This window comes from Poecilia reticulata, chromosome 5, assembly GCF_904066995.2.
Source record: "Poecilia reticulata chromosome 5, P_reticulata-male-v2, whole genome shotgun sequence".
In the NCBI taxonomy this organism is placed as follows: domain Eukaryota; kingdom Metazoa; phylum Chordata; class Actinopteri; order Cyprinodontiformes; family Poeciliidae; genus Poecilia; species Poecilia reticulata.
In genome coordinates, this window is record NC_088834.1 from 18,406,810 (window position 1) to 18,426,487 (window position 19,678).

A 19,678-nucleotide genomic window follows, 5' to 3' on the forward strand; every position below is an offset into this window, starting at 1 on the left:
ACTTCTGACCAGAACTGTCTTAGTTATTTAAAAACTGAGCAAAATGGGTTCAGTTGCACTGCATTTTATAATTAATTTCAAGCAGGAACAAATATATATTAAATTTATTAATTCTCAAAAAATAAAACGGTGAAAGTAGTTCAGGTAAAGTGGCTATAAGTAAATTTAGAACAAGGCAACAGACTGCTAGGTGGGAAGGCAAAGAAAAGCTCATGTTACAGCGTTTAATTAAAGAGTTGATGAATTTAGCTTTGCTTTTTCTGATAAGTTAGCAACGAGAAAAGGTTGAACAAAATCGTCAAATTGTGTTGTTAATCTGAGAGGAAAGGTAAAAATTCCCAAAAGTTGCATATAGCTTTTTAAAATTCATTTATATTCTATCGAAGCTCATACTTTGCTATCCGTACAAAAAAAAAGTAAAGTTTTGAAATTACTCCCCACCAATGGTCCTATTACAGCTTTTCACATTCATAACAAAGCCCTCTAATTGAAGGCTAAATTTATTGTTACTTCCTGACGGACATATTTTTGCTAAATCTGCTGGGTAAATATCACAAATAAGACAGGAAGTGAAAGTGAGTCTCACTTTTTTACAGCAAATCAACTGCGATGACTCAGTCTTTAATGTCTTTGAGAGAGCGCTGCTCTGCTGAAGCCCAGATGTAACAAACACTCATCCAGTTTTCTGACTTTCTGCCTCCAGTAGATGCTGCTCTACCCGCCGATTAATGCGCTGGAGATCTTTCTGATGGTTGGGTGGATTTTCCAGGTCCTCATGAAGGCATCGTGCGATTTCCAGCTTCCTGTAGTCCTCTGGTCGCACCAGACGTCGCACAGCGTAAAGAGCTCGATCCTTCAGACTGTCAACTGGTGAGAGACAGACGATAAGAAAAGTGTTGCTTTTATTACATTAATGCCTTTTACTCTAGATTTATTTATACAGTATTATCAGGTGCATAGATCAATAAGACAGAATCAGTCAAGAATGAACACCATATACAGTCTATAGATGCATGAATTAAAAATATGCGCTTTGTTGTACTTTTAAGCATTTTAGAAATAATAGAAATACTAGGGATATACACTTTAGTACATAAATACTAACCTAGTAATTATTTTTTGTTTGATTAGAAACTTTTATCAAATAACCTACAGCACCTACTCCTGTGTAATGAGCTGGTCAAAATTAGAATATCAGACATAACAGAGAAGAAAAAATTGCCATTGACCAGGAAAGCCTGACTGGTGCATATTAATTATTAGTTAAGAAATATTGATAATTAAACAACTGAGAAGCTTTTAGAAAGTCAAAGAAAATATAAAAGGTACAATGTTTAAATAACTAAATAAAATCTGTATATCAGTCACTGGGTCGTTTGGTGTATGAGTTCCGTATTTCATATCGTTTCTACTCCTTTACGAAGCTGACATATTAGGACTTTATCCATTTATTTATGTTTTTGTTTTTCTTTAAAAAGTTCTTTCTTTTAGGAACTTGAAGGAGAATTTCCATAAAGTTTAAAACAAACCGGGCTGACCACAGTGTTGATGTTGAAAAGAAATCTAATTTTACTTTTTATGCACAAATAAGTTAATAAAAAGTATCATTAAAGACCCAGGAAGAAAAATACTACTAAACTCATTTCTCTATAAATTCCACAATATGTGTTTAAAAGTATATAGATATCTTAAATATCTTTCAGAGTCTTACCCGTTAAAGTGATGTTAACATGAACGACCTCAGCACCGGACGGCTTAGGAACATACAGCTCTTTGCAGTTGACTTTTAAAGGTTCATCTGAGACTGCGTCTCTGAAGAGCCAAGGGTGCCCTTAAAAAAACAAATACAGCATAATAACACATTACTTTACAATAACATTTATGACAAAAAAAAAATTTTGACCATCCAGCTGGAGCATCACTACAAGATATTTTCCCCTCTGCCAGTTGTCTGAATTTTATGAATCTCTTTAGGTCTGAAACATCTGCGTAGCTGGCTGCAGCAGTAGCTTCCTCCCTCTGCAACAACTGAGATCTGGGTGTTGAAACCTTTCTACTGACTCGTGTGTATCATGTTTACAGATCTGCTCACATGATCACAGCCTCCGAAAAAGAGAGATTTCCTGGCACTGATGATAACATCTAGGCCAGCTGCTCCAAGACCAGCAGGAACTCATGTTCAGCAAAGCAAATTAAAGCTAAGGCCAAATCGGGCCATCTCAGCCACGTTCTTCTGTAGGAATGATTAAGGTTTCCTGTAAAGAAAATTTTCAAAGAGAATTTTTTTTAAAGCATCGCCACATGCTTAGTTAGCTCACACAAAGTCAATAATCCATCACAAACCAGATTTAACTTAGGTTATTCATTTAATTAACTTTAAATTTCCCCTTGAAAAAGTAAACTAAATGTCTGTTTCAAAGGACAATATTTTCTGTCACTGCTTTTAAATTGAAAATTTATTCTTTTGTAACAAACTTGACTTTTAAGACAGATAAAGGGACAACTATCATTTACATAAATAAAAGCAACATTTATTGAAGATTCATTGATGAATATTTCCATGTTTACCTGTTATTTTTGATGACTTCGCATACTTTTTCTCTGGTTTTAAATGTCTTGAAGCCTTTTCATTTCGTTTGATATGTTGCATCATTTCAAGATCATTTTGTTAACTTCATATTATCATACACATACTGATGTGATTTCTTAAATCTACATGGTGGGACATTTTACTTTTACCACACAGATCCAGTTTAAGCTGGATCGCTTTGTGCCTTAAAGAAAGCAATTTGAAAATAGTTTTCGTGTTTACTCTGGTTATATTTGTAAAGATTTAACATAATCTGAGCCCTGCAAGGATAAGATGTGGTTATACAGAAATTTAAGTCAATACCAGACATGAAGTGAAATGAGATTCAGCCTTCGTCCAGCTGTATACTGTTGTTGCACTTAAAATAAGTGGATTTAGACAATGTGTTTCACTTAAAATCGAGAAACAAGACTTTGAGGAAAAAAAACAGCTTTCTAATCACACTTTTGTTATTGCTAAAAGAAATATGCACCATCTCAGAACAGCTTATCTTACTGATAAATCGATTAAGTGGTAGATTTCAGTGAACAGTGAGCCGTGGAAGTTCGTTCACTCACTCACCGACATAAGTTGTCATTCTCCGTCCCGAGAATGGCTGCATGTCAGCGTACCTCGTTGGCTTGCCTTCGTAATTTATCCACAGCGGCCGGACAACACGGCTGGTGCGATTACAGAAGACAACATTAACGGGAATATCGCCGCTCAGAGAGCGAACCGGGGGAAGAGATTCCTCTCCCTCCTGAGGCATTAGTCCTGACCACCGACTCCAAAGTGCAGCAAGATTAGCTGATTGGCTAACAAGGGAGGAGCTAACGCGAACAGGTCCCTTTTTCCCGAAGTAAAACCAACAGTTAAACGGCAACTGTTCTTTTTGCAGTTTAGATTGTTAGTTAAACTTAAAACGCAACTAAGTTGCTAGGTGCAAAGAAAACCCGCACCTAGCTCCTTTAGCTCCACTATGCTGTTTATTTTTCCTCTTCCGGAAGAGACGCAGTACTACACAGTGTTCTGATTGGTTAGAAAGCCATGTACGACATCACGGCCATCAAAACGTGCCTCTCGTGCGTGCTGTGCGTGGCGCAGAGAAAGAACCAAACAACAATGCTATGGCTGTCCGCTTCTGAAGCTTCGATACAATGTTTCAAACCCCAAACAGCGGCCCTGACACCTGATCTCAGCTGGAAACGATTAATATTTTGTAAGCATCTTTTAGTGCACTTTTGCTGTTGAGTGAGAACATGGAGTCATCCAGGAAGAGAGGCCGTTCTGACATGTGGGCACACTTTAAATTGATCGCTCCTGACAAGGTAGGTGTGCTGTCCTAGCTCTTTTATTAGTATTATAGCAAAAGGAACAGCTTCCCATTGAGAAAATTACTAAAGGGCGATTCCACCTAATTTTTCACGACCTTGAGCATCGTTGAACTGCTTTAGTTAGACACAACAATATTTAAGACATTTCAAACCTGGTTTAAATCATTCTGCACTGATTACAGAATATCTAAAACCACGTATCTGATTTGTGAAACTTCAGTAAAGGGTGATTTCAGCACTTTTCAGGCATCTGGACCACAGTGGAACAGCTCCTGCTCCAAAACTACAACTAGACCTCTCAAACTTTAACTGGATTATTCTGCACTAAAAGCAGAATATGTAAAACCGAACATGTGATTTTGTGAAATCTATATTTATGAAACTTCAATAAAGAGCCATATAACTCTTCTTCTTCTCGTATTATCATTATAATTTTTTTGCATCCGGACCACACTGGAGCAGCTGTTGCTGAACTGGAGAACTCCATCAGTACAGATGTGTGTTATCACACATCTGCTTTTTTGCACTGATATACTGTATTTTAAACAGTCTCTCTTTTTAATGCAAAATAAACAACATGTGTTATGTTTAAAAAATAGTCACCTTACTCAATAGCACACCTCTTGGATTGTGAGTACAATATTTCTGTTTCTGATAACTACACAGTATATTTTTGTGGTCATCTTGTACAGTGACATGTGTTATTGTTGATGTCATATCTTTCATATTTATGTAAATATACGCACAACACTTTTGGATGTTTTGCGCAAATCTACATATCTTGATTCTGCTGTTGCAATTGAATTTCCCCACTGTGGGACAATAAAAGGTATTTCTACTCTATTCTTCTCTTATGTGCAGGAAAGTGAAACGTACTCTAGTGACAGTTGTTTGCAGGTGATGTATGCCTTTGTGCATCACAGTAACTATGCTGGTTACAACGGCTGCGGCAGTTACCAGGCCTATCTGATTGCTGGCAAATTAAAATCAAAGCCTTTTTTATTGGTCACTGTGGTGACTTATAGAGTGGCTGGGCTCAGCACATTTAAATCCCTCCATAGAGTGCTGGTTTGATAGGTTCTCAAAGCTCCTGTTCTCAGATTTCTGCCTCCTCACTGAATAAATAACAGCATAAATTAAGACTTCGTCCACTTAGCCGTTGTATTATGCATTGCCGCCCAGGTAAAGCATTTGAAATTCATATGCGTCTTGTTTACCTTATTTTTGAGTCATGCACTCTTCTAATTTACCTCTGTGTTGATTGTGGTTAGAAGAAATTAACTTCAGTATTGTGAGCTACAAGCCTATTATTGATGTATTAGGTTAGTATCACCATTAGGGTACGGCAATTTGATTTACAAATTGTGTCTCTACAGGTCCAGTGCTCGTTGTGTTTAGGTGAGTTGAAGTATCATGGGAATACTTCATCCATGATTAGGCACTTCTCTACCCTGCATGGAGCCACGGTTAACCATGGGAACACAAACCAAGGTAGGGTGAATGTTGTTAATGAACCACAGACCTGTTTTACATTTTCCTTTTATTCATTATCTTTTTATTTGTGTATGTCTTTATTTATCTAAGTAGATCAGAAGCCAGATGTGGACAAGGGTCTTGTGAAGATGCTGGTGAAAGACTCGCAGCCTTCTTCCATTGTGGATTCTTTGCCTTTGCGTGACAGTGGGGGGCAACGCAGGAAAAAAGGTCGCTCTGATATGTGGGAATATTTTAAACTGGTCAAGCCTGATAAGGTAGGTAGTTAACATAGGCAGAGTTGGGTAATTACATTTACTCAGTAACATTTACTTCAGTAACGTTTTGGGGGGGAAAAATATGTTTTTAGGAGTATTCTTAATATGCTGTACTTTTTACTTTTACTTGAGTAAAATGTCTGGATTCTCTACTAACTGCGAGCAACTTCATTGAATGAAAAGCAAGATTGTTTTAACCAAAAAATTACCGGATATAGACACACCTGCAGATTTTGTTGAAGTTTTATAAGTTTGAAGAAATTGATTTGGAAAAATGTTTCTTCTTATTTTCTTATTTTGTAATTATGTCATTTATATGAATTGTTTCCATTTTGGTCTATAAAGTACAGAAAACAGCATAACTTTATATTTTGGTCTGTCTGATGATGTAGTTTTAAATATTAAGTGACTAATGTTACTCAGTACTTGAGTAGCCTCATTACCAAATACTTTTTTACTCTTGCTTGAGTAATTTCTTGAATGGCTACTTTTTACTTGAGTGAAGATATGTTAAAGTAGTGTTATTCTTACATGAGTGCAATTTTTGGGTACTGTACCCACCTTTGAACATAGGAACCTACATACACAGTGGTAACTATCACTGTAGTACAATACCTTTGGTCTATATTAGGTCTATGTTAAGGGGATATATCATTATATTTAGTGACATAAAACCCATGAAATACTGAAAGTGCGAAATATAAATCATTACCAGTCGTTAGATTGCTTTTGAAAGAACCTATTTGAAATCATTTCTGACAAATAACTTTTAATACATAAATGGAGTACCATAAATAAAAGATTATTTGTCCTTACCATTTGTGCTTTAGCTTTTTACTGGAACATGACAAATAGATAAGTTGTTAGTTATTAGGTAAGCAGAAAAAGGATAAACTTTGACGTTTTGCAATAAAAAAATTACCAATGCAAATAACGTGTGTGAGCTCTGAGGAGCTCCAAAAACACTGTTACTGCTGGACACACTATCTGCCCCAACATTACAGCCGTTATGAAACAGCTATAATGTTGTTGTTGGGGAAACTAGCCACAAATGTGCTCGAGTTGTCGTTAGGTCAGTGTTTGTCAATTCCGGACCTCAGGGACCACTGCCATGCATATTTTAAATGCGTTTCTGTTCCAGACCACCTAATCCAAATGATTGCATGACCTCCTATGCATGCCATCAAGAGCTGCAGAAGCCTGTTAATCACCCACTTATTCAAGTCACGTGTGTAGCAGAAGGGCAACACCGAAAACATGGAGGGCAGTGGTCCCTGAGGACCGGAACCAAGAAACACTGCCTTAGAGTAATGTGTCAATGTTTCCCCTGTCCCCCTAATTTGGGGACTGTCCACTCACTAACTGTTTGTGCTGTGACACAAATCATCAAGAAATCACGAGAAATTTGAACTGGATATTTTTCTATTACTACTTTTGTCTTGTGGAGTCATTGTGTCATGCATTGATGCCCAAGGTTTAGTGTATGAACCCATCAGGTTATAACTTTTGAGATTTAAAGTGCCTTTTTACATACAGGTCCAGTGTTTGGTGTGTTCAGCTGAGTTGAAATATCACGGAAGTACTTCCTCCATGATTCGGCATTACACTGCCAAGCATGGAACTGTGGTTAACCAGGGGAAGGCGAATAAAGGTAGCATAAATCTCTCGTACTTTTATCATCGTTGACAAAAAAAAACTGAAACTACAATATGCTTCTGCTTCACATTGTCGTGGCTTTTCTTTTATATCTGCTTGTCTTCTTTTTTGTGTCTTAGGGGACCGGAAGCGAGAGCTGGATGAGGCTCTGGTGAACATGCTAGTGAAGGATTCGCAGCCTTTTTCCATTGTTGATGACTGTGGTTTCAAAGAGTTTGTGGCGTTGCTGGATCCCACATATACTCTTCCATCCAAACAGACTCTAAAGGACATGGTGATACAGAGATACGAGGGCCAGATGTCCAAGATCAAAGCTCACATAGAAGATGGAGACTCTGACCTTGACTGCTGATATACGGACCGCCATCAATATGTTATGTGGATGATACTACCAAACGTCCCACAATGCTGTTGGGAGTGGCGTATTTGCCTGAAGCGCTTACTGGTGGTAGGATTGCTGCTGACACAAGGTCTCTCATGAAACAATGGGGTATTAAAGGAAAGGTGACCTTATTAATGTGGTGGCCTGTTAGAAGTTTGAATCTGAGATGTACACTTAGCTTTGTCCTTTCGTTAGTTTTAGGGGTGAGGAACTCTCTTGATGCATCTGATCTGGGGGGCCTTTGCACAAGAGCACAAAAGCCAGTCACACTCTTCCAAACCAGCTCAACAGGAAAAGATAAGTTCAAAGAAGTTGATAAATTTCTAGGCAATAAAGTTTATTTTAGAGGTGGAAACAGGCTGGGATTGAGCTTTGTTCATATTTTCAGTGAGGCAGCTTTTGTTGAGCTGAAAACACACAGGAGCTGTCCCAAGTGAAGAAGGTTTCATGGCTAAAGAGTTTCCCAATGACAAAAATGTCGTATGTGATACTTATAGGAAGTACTTGGGGAAAAATAAATTACAATGCAGCTGAACTTTAGAAATGACTGTTTTCTAAAATGTGTTGAAAGTGTGTTTTTGTTGAGCAGCAGTCACCAATGTGAAACAGTACTAGAGACATACATTTCTCCCTGATTTTATTTTTCTGAAACATTTAATATAATTGCCATCCTCCAAGATGAATAGAATATGTTTATTTTGGAGATTTGCAAAATAACAGGAATTTATTTCCTGTTACTCAGAAATCCTGCTTTCACAGGATTTCTACTCAGTCTCAAAAACTCTGGAGAAGTATGAAATTGGCTTCTCTCATTTTCCACATTTGGAAAAGTATGGTAATTCTTTATTAAGGAATTATATTAAGTTTTCTGATTTTTTCCCCCCTTATTCCAATTTTGAACTGACAAAGTCTAATAATCCTTTACAAATACTATTGTTATCACATAAGTTTATTAATTTTATATGCTTTATCTTAAATTTTGTTAACTCTCGGATTAGTTTGAACATTTTACCCATCAATATCTCATTTTTGACTTACTGATTGTGTGTAAGAACTTAAAACTTTAAGAAGTATTGGGTTGAACTGTCCCAATTTGATCAAAAATCCAAAACAAGCCCTGGAACTGATACATTTAGCAGACATATTTGCTCTCTCATTGTGGCATTTAGCAAATCTACATGTTGAGTTTGTTTTCATGGAAACGGTTTCATATGTATCAGCCTGTAACCTGTTTATCTTATCTATCATCTGCTGACCTATAACCAAACCTCCAGCAATGGTTGTGAGCTCCACCCAGTTTGATCTCCAGTATAAAAACAGGGGGCGCAGCTCAGGAGACCAAAACAAGAGTTCAACTTCTGCACCGTTCTACCTCCTGCAAAATACTGGTGGAAAAAAATGACTATAGCTGGAGAAGCTGAAGTCTGATCAAGGCTTTGCGGGGAGAAGATACGTGTAGAATTGAAGTTGGATTAAAAAAAAGAGAGTTTTGCAAACTTTATATGCAGGATTTTTCTTTTAATTAAAGAGGTTTTATATATGTATATATATATACGCTACTCCTATTCCAGACGTTTAAAAAATGCGTCCGCTAAATGAGAGCGACTTTGTGGATGCGCACGACGTCCCGCGGGACGAGAGTCTGGCCCGGGTGGAGATCGCGCTGCTCGGTGCGATCTTCGTGACCGCTGCCATCCTCAACACCGCCCTGCTGCTGGTCCTCTGGCGGCAGCGCAAACAGATGTCCAGGATGCGCGTCTTCGTCTTCCACCTGTGCCTGGCGGACCTGGTGGTCGCCTTTTTCCAGGTGTGCCCGCAGCTCATGTGGGACATCACGGACCGGTTCGTGGGACCCGACGTGATGTGCCGCCTGGTGAAGTACCTGCAGGTCCTGGGCATGTTTTCCTCCACCTATATGATCGTGGTGATGACGGTGGACAGATATCAAGCCATCTGTAACCCGATGGTGAAGTTTCAGCGGGCGCGCTCAAGACTGAACGTTCCCGTGTGCGTGGCGTGGGGGATTTCTCTCGTGGGCAGCTTGCCGCAGGTTTTTATCTTCTCCCAAGTGGAGGTCGCACCCGGCGTGTTTGACTGCTGGGCGGAATTCATCCAGCCGTGGGGCCTGCAGACCTACATCACCTGGACCACTCTGGTCATTTTCATCCTGCCGGTTTCCACGGTTGTGGTTTGCCAGGTGCGCATCTGCAGAGCCATTCAGACCAACCTGTCCAGAAAGACTCACAGGCAGGGAGTGAGCGTCGGGGCGCCGCTGCCCGCAAGAGCCAGCGGAGTGGCTGGGATGTCCAAAGCCAGGGTGAAGACGCTGAAGATGACCGTGGTCATTGTGTTGGTGTATATCATCTGCTGGGCTCCCTTCTTCACCGTCCAGTTGTGGTCCGCCTGGGACGCAAATGCGCCTAAAGAGAGTAAGTTACTGCAAAATTACTGCCACGTTTTTCCTTATAAACAACAAAGGCGGTCCGAAATTGAATGGGGCCCAAGCGAAATTTGATTTGGGCCACTAATTCTCTCCCTAATCTAATAAAAAATATAAAATTATATATATATATATATATATATATATATATATATATATATATATATATATATATATATATATATATATATCCTTATTTTATTAAATAGTAAAGAACACATGTAGATTTAATAATTGAAATAACTTTAACGTAATGATTATTAAATGAAAAATTTTTTAAAGTTTATATGTTTATAAACTTTGATCAAAACAAAAATGATAAAAAAATAAAGTGTGTTCTTTTTCAAATACATAATGACATAGGACAATTATTTGATGTAATTGTGTGTTAAAATAATTATTATTTCATTATTTTATATTTACTGAAATAGCTCACCTGAGGTTATGTAGCCTTGAGCTGAATTTAGTTTGGCCCCCCAGTTGGTCCTATAAATTAATATTTATAGGTGGAATCACTTGAATAAATGTTCTAAATAATTTTTTTAAGTGTTAATAATTTATTAAAACACAAGCAGAGCAAAATATTCAATTAAAATTCGACTTTATTATACTGTTGACTATTTCTGAATGTATTTGATTATTTCTTCTTTCTTATGCAACATGCCACTATGACGTACATTAACCCTAACATCTAATTGGTTAACCTGCTTAACTGAAGACCAATCGCCTTGACTTCTCCATTGTTAGCCCCACCCAGTAACTCTGAAATAGCAAAACTGACCAAGTTTATTTATTTAGCAACAGCCTCAGCTGACCAAAGAGCTTAATAACAAACACAACATCACAGGAAATTATAAAAATAAAAAAAAACAGAAAATAAAATTAAGTTTGGTAAAAAATAAAAAAATAAATAAAAAAGTAATAAGACAATTATAAAATTGGCAGAAAATACCTACAATTAATATGAAAAAAACAACAACAAAACAATACTTATTTTCAGCTGCAGTGATTTTCTTCCCCCCTTTAGCTTTTGTCCTTAATTGGTGTTGAATGTCAGGGAGAACAAAACTGTTTTCAGTCTGGACTTAAACTGACCGACTGACTGAGAAAACTTAACAAATAAATGACTTTATCTTTTGTTGCAACAAAGAACTATAGAACAATAAATTAGATCCCTAAGTAAACATATATGCATTTAACATATAATGAACAACAATTTTTACATTAAATTATTCTGTTACTTATGTTATTGCACATTGAACACTTTTATCTGTTCATAAAACTTACATTCTCATTATTTGTAAGAGAATAAAGTCCAGACTCCTGTATTTCAATGCAGACTTAATAGAGCAGAGAAGTTTATATATTGTTTAGTTTGCAGCTACATTATTAATAATCCATCCAGAAAACAAACAAAAACAGCATAAACAGATCTGAGGAACATATTTATGCAACAATATTAACTGGACAAGATAGTTCACATTTTCTGTGTTCCTGTAACTTTTTTACATAAAGACATAAGACATTACTTTTGCATGGACATAGAAAGCACAGTTTTATCAGCTGGTTTCACTTGTGTATTTTAAGAAATATTGCTCAGTTGTAGGTGTAATATTGTCTGCTTTTGTACTTAATTTACCCAATTACTTTGCTGTTGATAAAATGGTAGGATAAATAATTTTACCTGTGCAATCATTAGTGTTTTTTAATTGAACATGAAATACCATTACAAATTTTGAATCATTATAAATTCTTTACATTTAATCAAGAATGTAAATTTTTGGCATCTGTTCTCTGTGTCAGAGGTCAAACATCCTCTGGGGCCCGGCAGGCCTGCAGCTTAATTTGTTTTTTGAGTAAATGAATACAGGAAGCTACGACACTTTTACATTTTCATAAGATTTCAGTGCAAACACATTAAATGTTTTTAGTTCTGTTCCTCCAGCTGCGATTTTCACCATCCTCATGCTGCTGGCCAGCCTGAACAGCTGTGCCAATCCCTGCATCTACCTCCTGTTCTGCGGGGAGTTCCCCAAGAGGCTGGTGAAGCTCCTGCGTCCACCGCCGCTCTCTGCCGGTAAGGATCCGATGCATGAGGAAGTGACTCTTGTCAGCACTTTGTATATGAGTTTTAAAAACGCCTCAGAGTCAGAGGGGTTGTAACGTCATGTCACAAAGAGGGGCGGGAGGGCAGGGGGGAGGGGGGCAACATGGAGACCTGCGTGCTGGGAATAGCTTACGCTGAGCTCTCTTTGTGTTTGACAGAGAGATGAAGACAAAATATGATTTATCTGTTGATGTTTCTAACGTTATTGCTTGTCTCTGAAGCAATCATCAGGAGAGCAAATCGGGGATGGATGGCCGTAAATGAGATGTGGACAGAGTCTCCTTCAGTTGTTGGTCTGAAAGGTGATTTTACTTGAATGGAGCATTTTCAACTGGATAAAGACTTAAAAAAAAACAAAAAATGACAGGATATTTCTAAAGCCTGGAAGAGACTGGAGTTTTGAGGGCTCTTTATTTTTTATTTCAGCTGCACAATGTTTTATTTTTTTATATATGTACAAAGGTTTGTGGAAAGAAATATTACAGACACAACAAATTGTACCACAGAGTGATACTCATTTGTTGGATCTGTGTTTAATTCTTCAATAATAAGCTGCTGGAAAAGCTAAAGAACAAAAAGTCTTTGTATAAATGTACAAAAAGGTTTGATGCTTTTGTTCTGGAAAAAAAAAAGTGCTCATGTTTGTTGTGATGAAGGTGAATTTTCTGACAAGTGAAGAATAAATCTACTTTCTTTCTGAGGCCGTATGACATAAAAATATGAAAACAATATTATAGGCATAAACTTGAAATGAATCGTGTGTTACATTGCCTTGCTAAAGTATTCCTGCCCCACGAACAATCCCAACTTATGTTACAACCATGAACTTTGATGTGTTTTGTTGGGATATGTGACAGACCATAATAAATTATTATACAATTGTGAAATAGAATTTAATAAATTGTTTTCAAAATGCTTTATTAAACAAACTGAATGAAAACTGAAGTGGCAGCATCATGGCGTGGGGTGCTTTTCTTCAGTGGGACTCGGGGAAACTAGCCAGACTTGAATATTCCTGTTTAAATTAAATGTTTAAAGGATCATACTAGCCGTAGCTGGACTTTGTAGCTGTCTTTGTTAAACATCTAGAATGAACGTGTCACCCCCAGGTCTGCAGACTGATGAGGAATTTTAACGCGAGTAGCGCAGCTTGCCAGCAGCAAGATGAGAAATGTTTGACATGCCGGATTTATTTTCACTGCGCCAGCTGGAAACGAGTCATGTTTCAGTGCTGTCGTGTATTTTTCTCTTTGTGTGATAACAAAGGAGTCTGAATGTAATTTTTCGAGGTTAATTTTAAAGTGAGGACACAGAAAGTCTATCATTCTTCCTAACCAAGCTGCTGATTCATGTAAGGTGTTTCAAGTTTGAGAAATAATAGGGTGAGTATTAGCAGTTAGTATTTATATGGAGATGTTTTCTTTTCTCAAAACCCTAAGTGTGGGAAACACAATTAAAGTGTTGGGAGAAAAAATTCAAACATTTCCCATTTTAGAAGAAGGGGATGAGAAGACCTGCCTGTTTACGTAAGAGACTCTACAGTCGTGTCCTTATTCACTCACTTATTTACCTTTTGAGAGAGCTACACCAGACTCTCCAGAAGAATGACATGAACGTCACATCATTTTGAGTTAAAACATTAATGACACTGTTTTGTTTTTTCCTTTTTTTTTCAATGTAAAATTACAAGTTCAGCTATTTTTAAGAAGATGAGTTAGGTGCACATGTTATTCTATATTTATATACATTTGTAGATTATCTGCAATTCCCACAAGGTTAAACTTATACGTACAGGATCACACATCCATCTAAATCTCTGAGCAAGTGCTGAATGTTCTTGGATGTCTTTTAACTGGACAGGACCAAAGCCTGCTAATGTCTGGTAAGTGGTTATGGCTGACTGCATCTGGTACTTTTTCTCTATCAACATGAAAAGGGTTTGTTTGACAGCACTCGTAGGATTGGCCGGTACTCTGAACACCGGCTTGGTCCAACAAACTGAGTGAAGATGAGGGGAGAGCTGCAGATATACACATATTGGGAGAGTTGGGTTTTTTTTTTAGCAATCTTTACAGTTTTAGACTCCATAATTATAGATTCAAACATTATTAGCACTACTTGTTTCAAATGTTTTGCCACTTTGCCAAGGTCCTATAGATGACCCAGGAGAGAAGGCAAACTGGTTTAGGTGTTCAAGAGATAACCAGCAACTACGAAAGCTCAAGCCAGATAGGATACCTAAATAAAAACACATGCTGTAAAAAAACAAACAAAAAAAACAACTATGAGAGTCAACTAACGAGTTGTACAGTCAAAGACAAGAAGCTTGAATCAAAAACAGAACACGTGTTAGATTCAGAATACATTTATTGGTCAAGATAGTGTGCACAAACAAGGAATCTGACTTGGTTTTCAAGTACTATCAGCATGTAGACATAAGTATAAATATATTAACTAGAGAGGAGATGAAATAAGAACCAAAGCACAAAATGTACATGTGTTTCAAGTAATTTTCATGAAGACAGAAAAAAATATTTGATGTGACATTGCAAAAATTCTTGTTTTGTTTCATAGTTGAGAACTTTCCTCATCAGGGAAGAAATTATCTGTGGGGGATGGTTTTTGCAAATAGTACAAATACCAAATTGAAGATAAAAGTTTAAACAGAATGTGTCTTATAATGGTCCAGTAAAAGTCTAGACTTAAATAAAGCTGAGAAAGTCATTGTCAAAACTTGAGAATACCTCTTCACAGATGCTCTCAATCCAGACTGACTGACCTGCAGGTAATTAGCAAAGAGCTATAATTCCGAGCTGTGCTAAGTATTGACTCAAGAAGGTTGAATAGAAAAGCACACAACACTTTCCAGATTTTCCTTTGTTAAAAAAAATCAGCAAAAAAACAGAAACGTAAACCATTTATTTTTTCTGCTTCTTCTCCACGACACTTTCATTTTGTCGTTTGGACGTTCATACTCCTGACCGCTAGTTGGCGACAAAGCGCTGCATTTGATCTTTTAGAGAATAAGTGATGAAGTAATTTCCAACAGGAATTCGACATGTTTTTGTTTTTTCCTGGTTTCCAAAACAACAACTGTCCATGTGTGCTTTACAGCTCCCTCCTCACACACTAGTTCCTCCATAAAAGCGCCCTGGTTGTCTACTTTGTCTGCGTATTGTTTGCACTTTCCTTTTTGTGGGTCCATAGTGTTTTAGAGCCTCTTGAATGGGCAGAAACCGCGAACTGTTTGGACCATGAACTGGGCCTGTGACTTTTAGCTCTATGGGTAAAGTGAGCATAGAGACCCGGCTGCAGGTGGTGAGCCTCAGCCAGCAGGGACTTTCTCAGGCTAAGATCGCCCGGCAGACGGGGGTCTCCAAGAGCGCCATCCAGGCTCTGCTGCAGAAGCACCGGAAGACGGGCACCGTGGAGGACCAGAAGCGCAGCGGCCGACCGCGCAAGCTGAGCGGAGCCGACGAGCGGCACATAAAGCTCATCTGCCTGCAGAACAAGAAGATGTCCAGCAGCGACATCACCTCCGAGCTGGCGGTGACGAGCGGGACCCTGGTGGACCCGTCCACCGTCAGGAGGAGCCTGGCCAGGAACGGCCTGAGCAGGAGGCGAGGAGACAGAAGCAAAACCTGCCTGGGTGATGACAGAGAGGAGGAAGAGGAGGAAGAGGAGGGGGTCCACAAAGAAGACGGTGACAGCCTGGAGAAAGAGCTCTCTGCTAAGGATTCAGGAGCAGAAATGACAGACTCTTTGTAGGCTTTTATCAGGCAATATTTGCTAAATAAAACAATTATCAGCTGGTTATTGCAGCGGATGATGTATGACGGCGTATTAGGGTCATTGTAGAAAAAGTAACTTTCCGCAAATTAAATTTTGAGACTAAACTCGGAAATTTGCTAGAAGGAAACTTGGAAATGTTTTAAGTTTGAGAAGTCGAAAATGCGCAAGCATCATCTCAAATGTTCAGATTAGTCACCGAAATCTTGGGGGTGGGGGGAAGGAGACGGAATTGTTTGAAAAGTGGGAAAAAATTTGACTTTTGAAATTTAGATTTTGTTTTCTACATAATTTCTGAGAGTACTCAAAAAAAATTCTAGCAAATGTTCAGCTTTTCACACTCAAGAGATTTCCAGGTTTCCTTCTAGCAATTTGCTGTTATTAATATCTAAATTTCTGAACTTTATTGTTTTTAACAAAAATGTACTCATTTTTTCTATCTACAATGGACCCATTATGTCGTCATAGATGGTGGGACCAGTCTGGACTTAAAAACTCAGAAAATGATCAACTGTGTTGGAAGAGAAACCCAAACATGGTTCAAATATGTCATGTAAGCTCATATTTATAGACTGGATGTCAGTTTTTATGCCAAACAGTATCAGTCACGCTGCTACATGCACTAAACAGCAAACAAACTGTGAAGAAAAAACAGAGAGTGCCTGGGGAAACCTGTTCAAATATTTTTTTCTTTGTTGACCCAAAGAAGGAAAGAATATTTCAGCAGGCTGAAGTGACCAAAAATAAAGTGAAACCAAAATGTGTTTACAGAGTTGCTGTTTGCACATGTCACTTATTCAGTGTTCTTGTTTGTCCAGAATTATTCACACTGCTGGTAGATTCAGATTTAATGTCATCTTGTAATTTGCAGGCAGGTTTCTTCTGACTGGAAGGAGGAATATTAATATTTGGAGTTGTGACTTGAATCTGTGGAGATGGCTGACGATTAGAGTGCCACCATTTATGTCATTACTTATGAAAATTGAAATAAGGTTTGTGATTCACCCACATTTCCCTCACCTTTCTCTAATCTCGCTGACCCATCTTGTTCTCCGAGGTCTATGTCAGGAGTAGAGGAATAAAATAGAGAGAAAGTCCATGCAACCACTCACAAATAATATTATAAAACAGATTCTGCCACCTGAAATGTATTGGTCTACTGAATGCTGCGTCCAAGCAATCTTTTGCGTATTTGCACATGTGGAAATTACCATTAAATCTGCGATTTGATACATTTCACAGCTCTACCAGGAGTCCCGTAAGCTGCAAAGACTTTGAGCTCATTGCAAATATGAATGGTCAAAATACCAGTGGAAACATGCAGTAATTAAAATAAGCTTCTCGTTGCTGCAAAGCCAATAGAGGTTTTTCCACTGACTCTTAAGAGACTGCTATAAATCACTTAATATGTGATATATGTCTTCAAATGTAAATAAACATGAATTATTGTTTCCAAAAATTACACCCTTTGCACATTCTTTTTATTACCTTATGTGCTGCTAGACTAACTTGAAGCTGTGCGTAATTATAGTGTAAGCAAACTGATTCAGCATTCATAAAAATATTTTTCCAAATAAAAATCTGAATAGTGTGGTGTGCATTTGTTTCGATCCATCCACCGAGTCAGCACTTTGTAGATCCGCCTTTTGCTGCAGTTACAGCTGCATGTCTTTAAGAGTTTGTCTCTACCAGTTTTGCACGTTAAACGTTTTGCCCAGTCAGCTCAGTCACAGTTGATCTTGCAACAGATTCTCAATTGGTTTCATGTCTGGACTTTGATTTTAACCCACGATGGAAGACGAACCTCTGACTTAGCCCCACGTTTTATGGAGCCTCTAACTGGTTTTCTTCCAAATTTCCTTGTATTTTGATCCATTAGTCTTCCTATAAGCTTAGCCTGGATTCCCTTCCTCCTCTGAGAAAAACTCTCCCCACAGCCTGATGCTGCCACTGCTGTTTCACAGTGAGGATGGTGTGTTCAGGGGGATGTTCAGGGCTAGTTTTCCTCTGTAAACAGCTGAAAAGTTTACTTTTGGTTTCATTTGACCAGAGCACCTTCTTCTACACGTTTGCTGTATCGGCTAAACTGAAACTGGCCGTCTTGCAGATCTAACTCTGGTTTCTTGTGGCTTCTCTTCCACAAAGGCCCAGATTTCTGGACTGCTTAACGAAGAGTTATCTTACAGACATACTTTCCACCTGAGCTGTGATCTCTGGAGTTCTTCCAGGTTTTTTATTTTCCACTTCATCTTCTTCTGCTGCTTCTCTGATTTGTGATCTCGTTAAGTGGATGGCTGTGTATTGGTATTGTCCATCCATTTTCAGATGAGGGACTCTTAACAGTTTTCTGAGATGTCCAACTCTTGGAATATTGATTTATAAGCTGTCCCTCTAAATGTTTCCACAACTGTCTCCTAACCTCTCTGTGGTGTTTTTCAGCCTTTATGATGTTAGATTAGATCGCGTGTGACACCTTAGATTTACCAATCAGGTGCCCTGTTAGTGGCGCTGGATGTATCTCAGTGAAGAATGACGAAAACAAAAGTATGGATCCCTTCTAAACACCCCAAAACAAAGGTGATATTTGTCGCTGTGAAGTGACAAATATTTGAAAAGATCAAGAGAACATTCCTGAAAGGCACAGTGCTGTAGATTCAGTGAGCTGTTGTTTTTTTGGAGTAATGTCTTTCATCAAACTTTGGCAGCACAAAGCAGCACTGTGAAATGTCCAAAAATAGCTCAGTAGTGTGAAGTTTCCCTGTTTAACCTTTAGGAGGTTTCGGTTGCCAATCAGTAGCACCTTCCATAGACTCAGACGATGTCCTGCTGCGACCATCTTTGCTGCAGGCGCTTTGTAATTGATGGTAATGAAGCCTAATATGAACAAGCAGCACTTAAGCTTGCGAACATGTCATGCTTACATGGAGCAGCCCGTGTGCCGTAACAAGCCCAGCTGACATCCATGATTAACGAGCGAAGTGTGCACAGCTGTTCTCCACGCTTGCCGTCTTGCTCAGTGCACATCAGAGCCTGGATCTGCTTTGTTGTTACACTGCCTGGTCAGAATAAAAAAATTAAAAAAGAAACACCAAACAAGAAAGCTCACACACGCTAATATTTTTGTTAGACTGGCACACATTCGCTTCTGCAATGTCTCGAGATTAATTTCTCTCCAGTGTTGTTGGGAAAGAACGACTCTTTCACAGTCTTATCCTGATGAATCTTGACATTGTTGGAATATGGCTGTGCCATCAGGGAAGAAAACATCCACTGATCTAATGACCTGGTAATCCAGTTTATTCAGCTGGCCACAATCTTTTGGCAGGCATCAAGATGAACAGAAATAAGGGTTTAAAATGTTAAAACTATCTGCATACTGAAGGTAAACATAACGCCAGAGTTTCGTTTTTGGAATTGATTTACTGTCATAAATTAATTCCTCACTGATATCCTAACTACTTAATATATGTGTGGTGGTATAACTGAACACATTACTATAAGAAACCTGACAAAAAGACATCAATGCAGCCGGTCCTTTTAGGCCAAATGGCCTGCATAATTGTGAATTGGGCGGAAAATATTACACAGTTTTCAAGTTTATGACTTTAAATAATCCGAATAATCCAGGTGTGATTGTTTTCTTTTTTTTT

At 38.3% G+C, this 19,678-nt stretch overlaps 3 protein-coding genes across 4 annotated transcripts; 2 read left to right on the top strand and 1 right to left on the bottom strand.

The window, feature by feature from the left end:
* Positions 1 to 86: 86 nt before the first annotated feature.
* vhl (von Hippel-Lindau tumor suppressor) lies at positions 87 to 3,560 on the bottom strand. The gene is made up of 3 exons (XM_008409898.3): positions 3,152 to 3,560; positions 1,712 to 1,831; positions 87 to 867 (listed from the first exon to the last, which is right to left on the bottom strand). Exons 1-3 carry the CDS (start codon positions 3,336 to 3,338, stop codon positions 674 to 676), a joined length of 501 nt encoding a protein of 166 aa, XP_008408120.1. The 5' UTR covers positions 3,339 to 3,560; the 3' UTR covers positions 87 to 673.
* A 5-nt stretch (positions 3,561 to 3,565) lies between these two features.
* LOC103465254 (zinc finger BED domain-containing protein 4-like) lies at positions 3,566 to 8,227 on the top strand. 2 transcript variants are annotated; one of them, XM_008409896.3, is made up of 5 exons: positions 3,566 to 3,897; positions 5,280 to 5,394; positions 5,488 to 5,654; positions 7,191 to 7,305; positions 7,430 to 8,227. In XM_008409896.3, exons 1-5 carry the CDS (start codon positions 3,829 to 3,831, stop codon positions 7,660 to 7,662), a joined length of 699 nt encoding a protein of 232 aa, XP_008408118.1. In that variant the 5' UTR covers positions 3,566 to 3,828; the 3' UTR covers positions 7,663 to 8,227. The 2 variants fall into 2 exon arrangements, with proteins under 2 accessions (XP_008408118.1, XP_008408119.1); XM_008409897.3 differs by having other exon boundaries at positions 5,491 to 5,654.
* A 119-nt stretch (positions 8,228 to 8,346) lies between these two features.
* LOC103465256 (oxytocin receptor-like) lies at positions 8,347 to 13,555 on the top strand. The gene is made up of 3 exons (XM_008409900.3): positions 8,347 to 10,121; positions 12,078 to 12,209; positions 12,461 to 13,555. The coding sequence occupies exons 1-3, from the start codon at positions 9,275 to 9,277 to the stop codon at positions 12,553 to 12,555; spliced, it is 1,074 nt and encodes a 357-aa protein (XP_008408122.2). The 5' UTR covers positions 8,347 to 9,274; the 3' UTR covers positions 12,556 to 13,555.
* Positions 13,556 to 19,678: the final 6,123 nt, after the last annotated feature.

Coding starts and splice junctions, on each gene's coding strand:
- LOC103465256 (XM_008409900.3), top strand. CDS start 9,275: ATGCGTCCGCTAAATGAGAGCGACTTTGTGGATGCGCACGACGTCCCG. Junction 10,122..12,077: donor CGCAAATGCGCCTAAAGAGA/GTAAGTTACTGC, acceptor CTGTTCCTCCAG/CTGCGATTTTCACCATCCTC. Junction 12,210..12,460: donor TCCACCGCCGCTCTCTGCCG/GTAAGGATCCGA, acceptor TTGTCTCTGAAG/CAATCATCAGGAGAGCAAAT.
- LOC103465254 (XM_008409896.3), top strand. CDS start 3,829: ATGGAGTCATCCAGGAAGAGAGGCCGTTCTGACATGTGGGCACACTTT. Junction 3,898..5,279: donor AATTGATCGCTCCTGACAAG/GTAGGTGTGCTG, acceptor GTGTCTCTACAG/GTCCAGTGCTCGTTGTGTTT. Junction 5,655..7,190: donor AACTGGTCAAGCCTGATAAG/GTAGGTAGTTAA, acceptor TTTTACATACAG/GTCCAGTGTTTGGTGTGTTC.
- vhl (XM_008409898.3), bottom strand. CDS start 3,338: ATGCCTCAGGAGGGAGAGGAATCTCTTCCCCCGGTTCGCTCTCTGAGC. Junction 1,832..3,151: donor GAGAATGACAACTTATGTCG/GTGAGTGAGTGA, acceptor TGTTTTTTTAAG/GGCACCCTTGGCTCTTCAGA. Junction 868..1,711: donor TGTTAACATCACTTTAACGG/GTAAGACTCTGA, acceptor GTCTCTCACCAG/TTGACAGTCTGAAGGATCGA.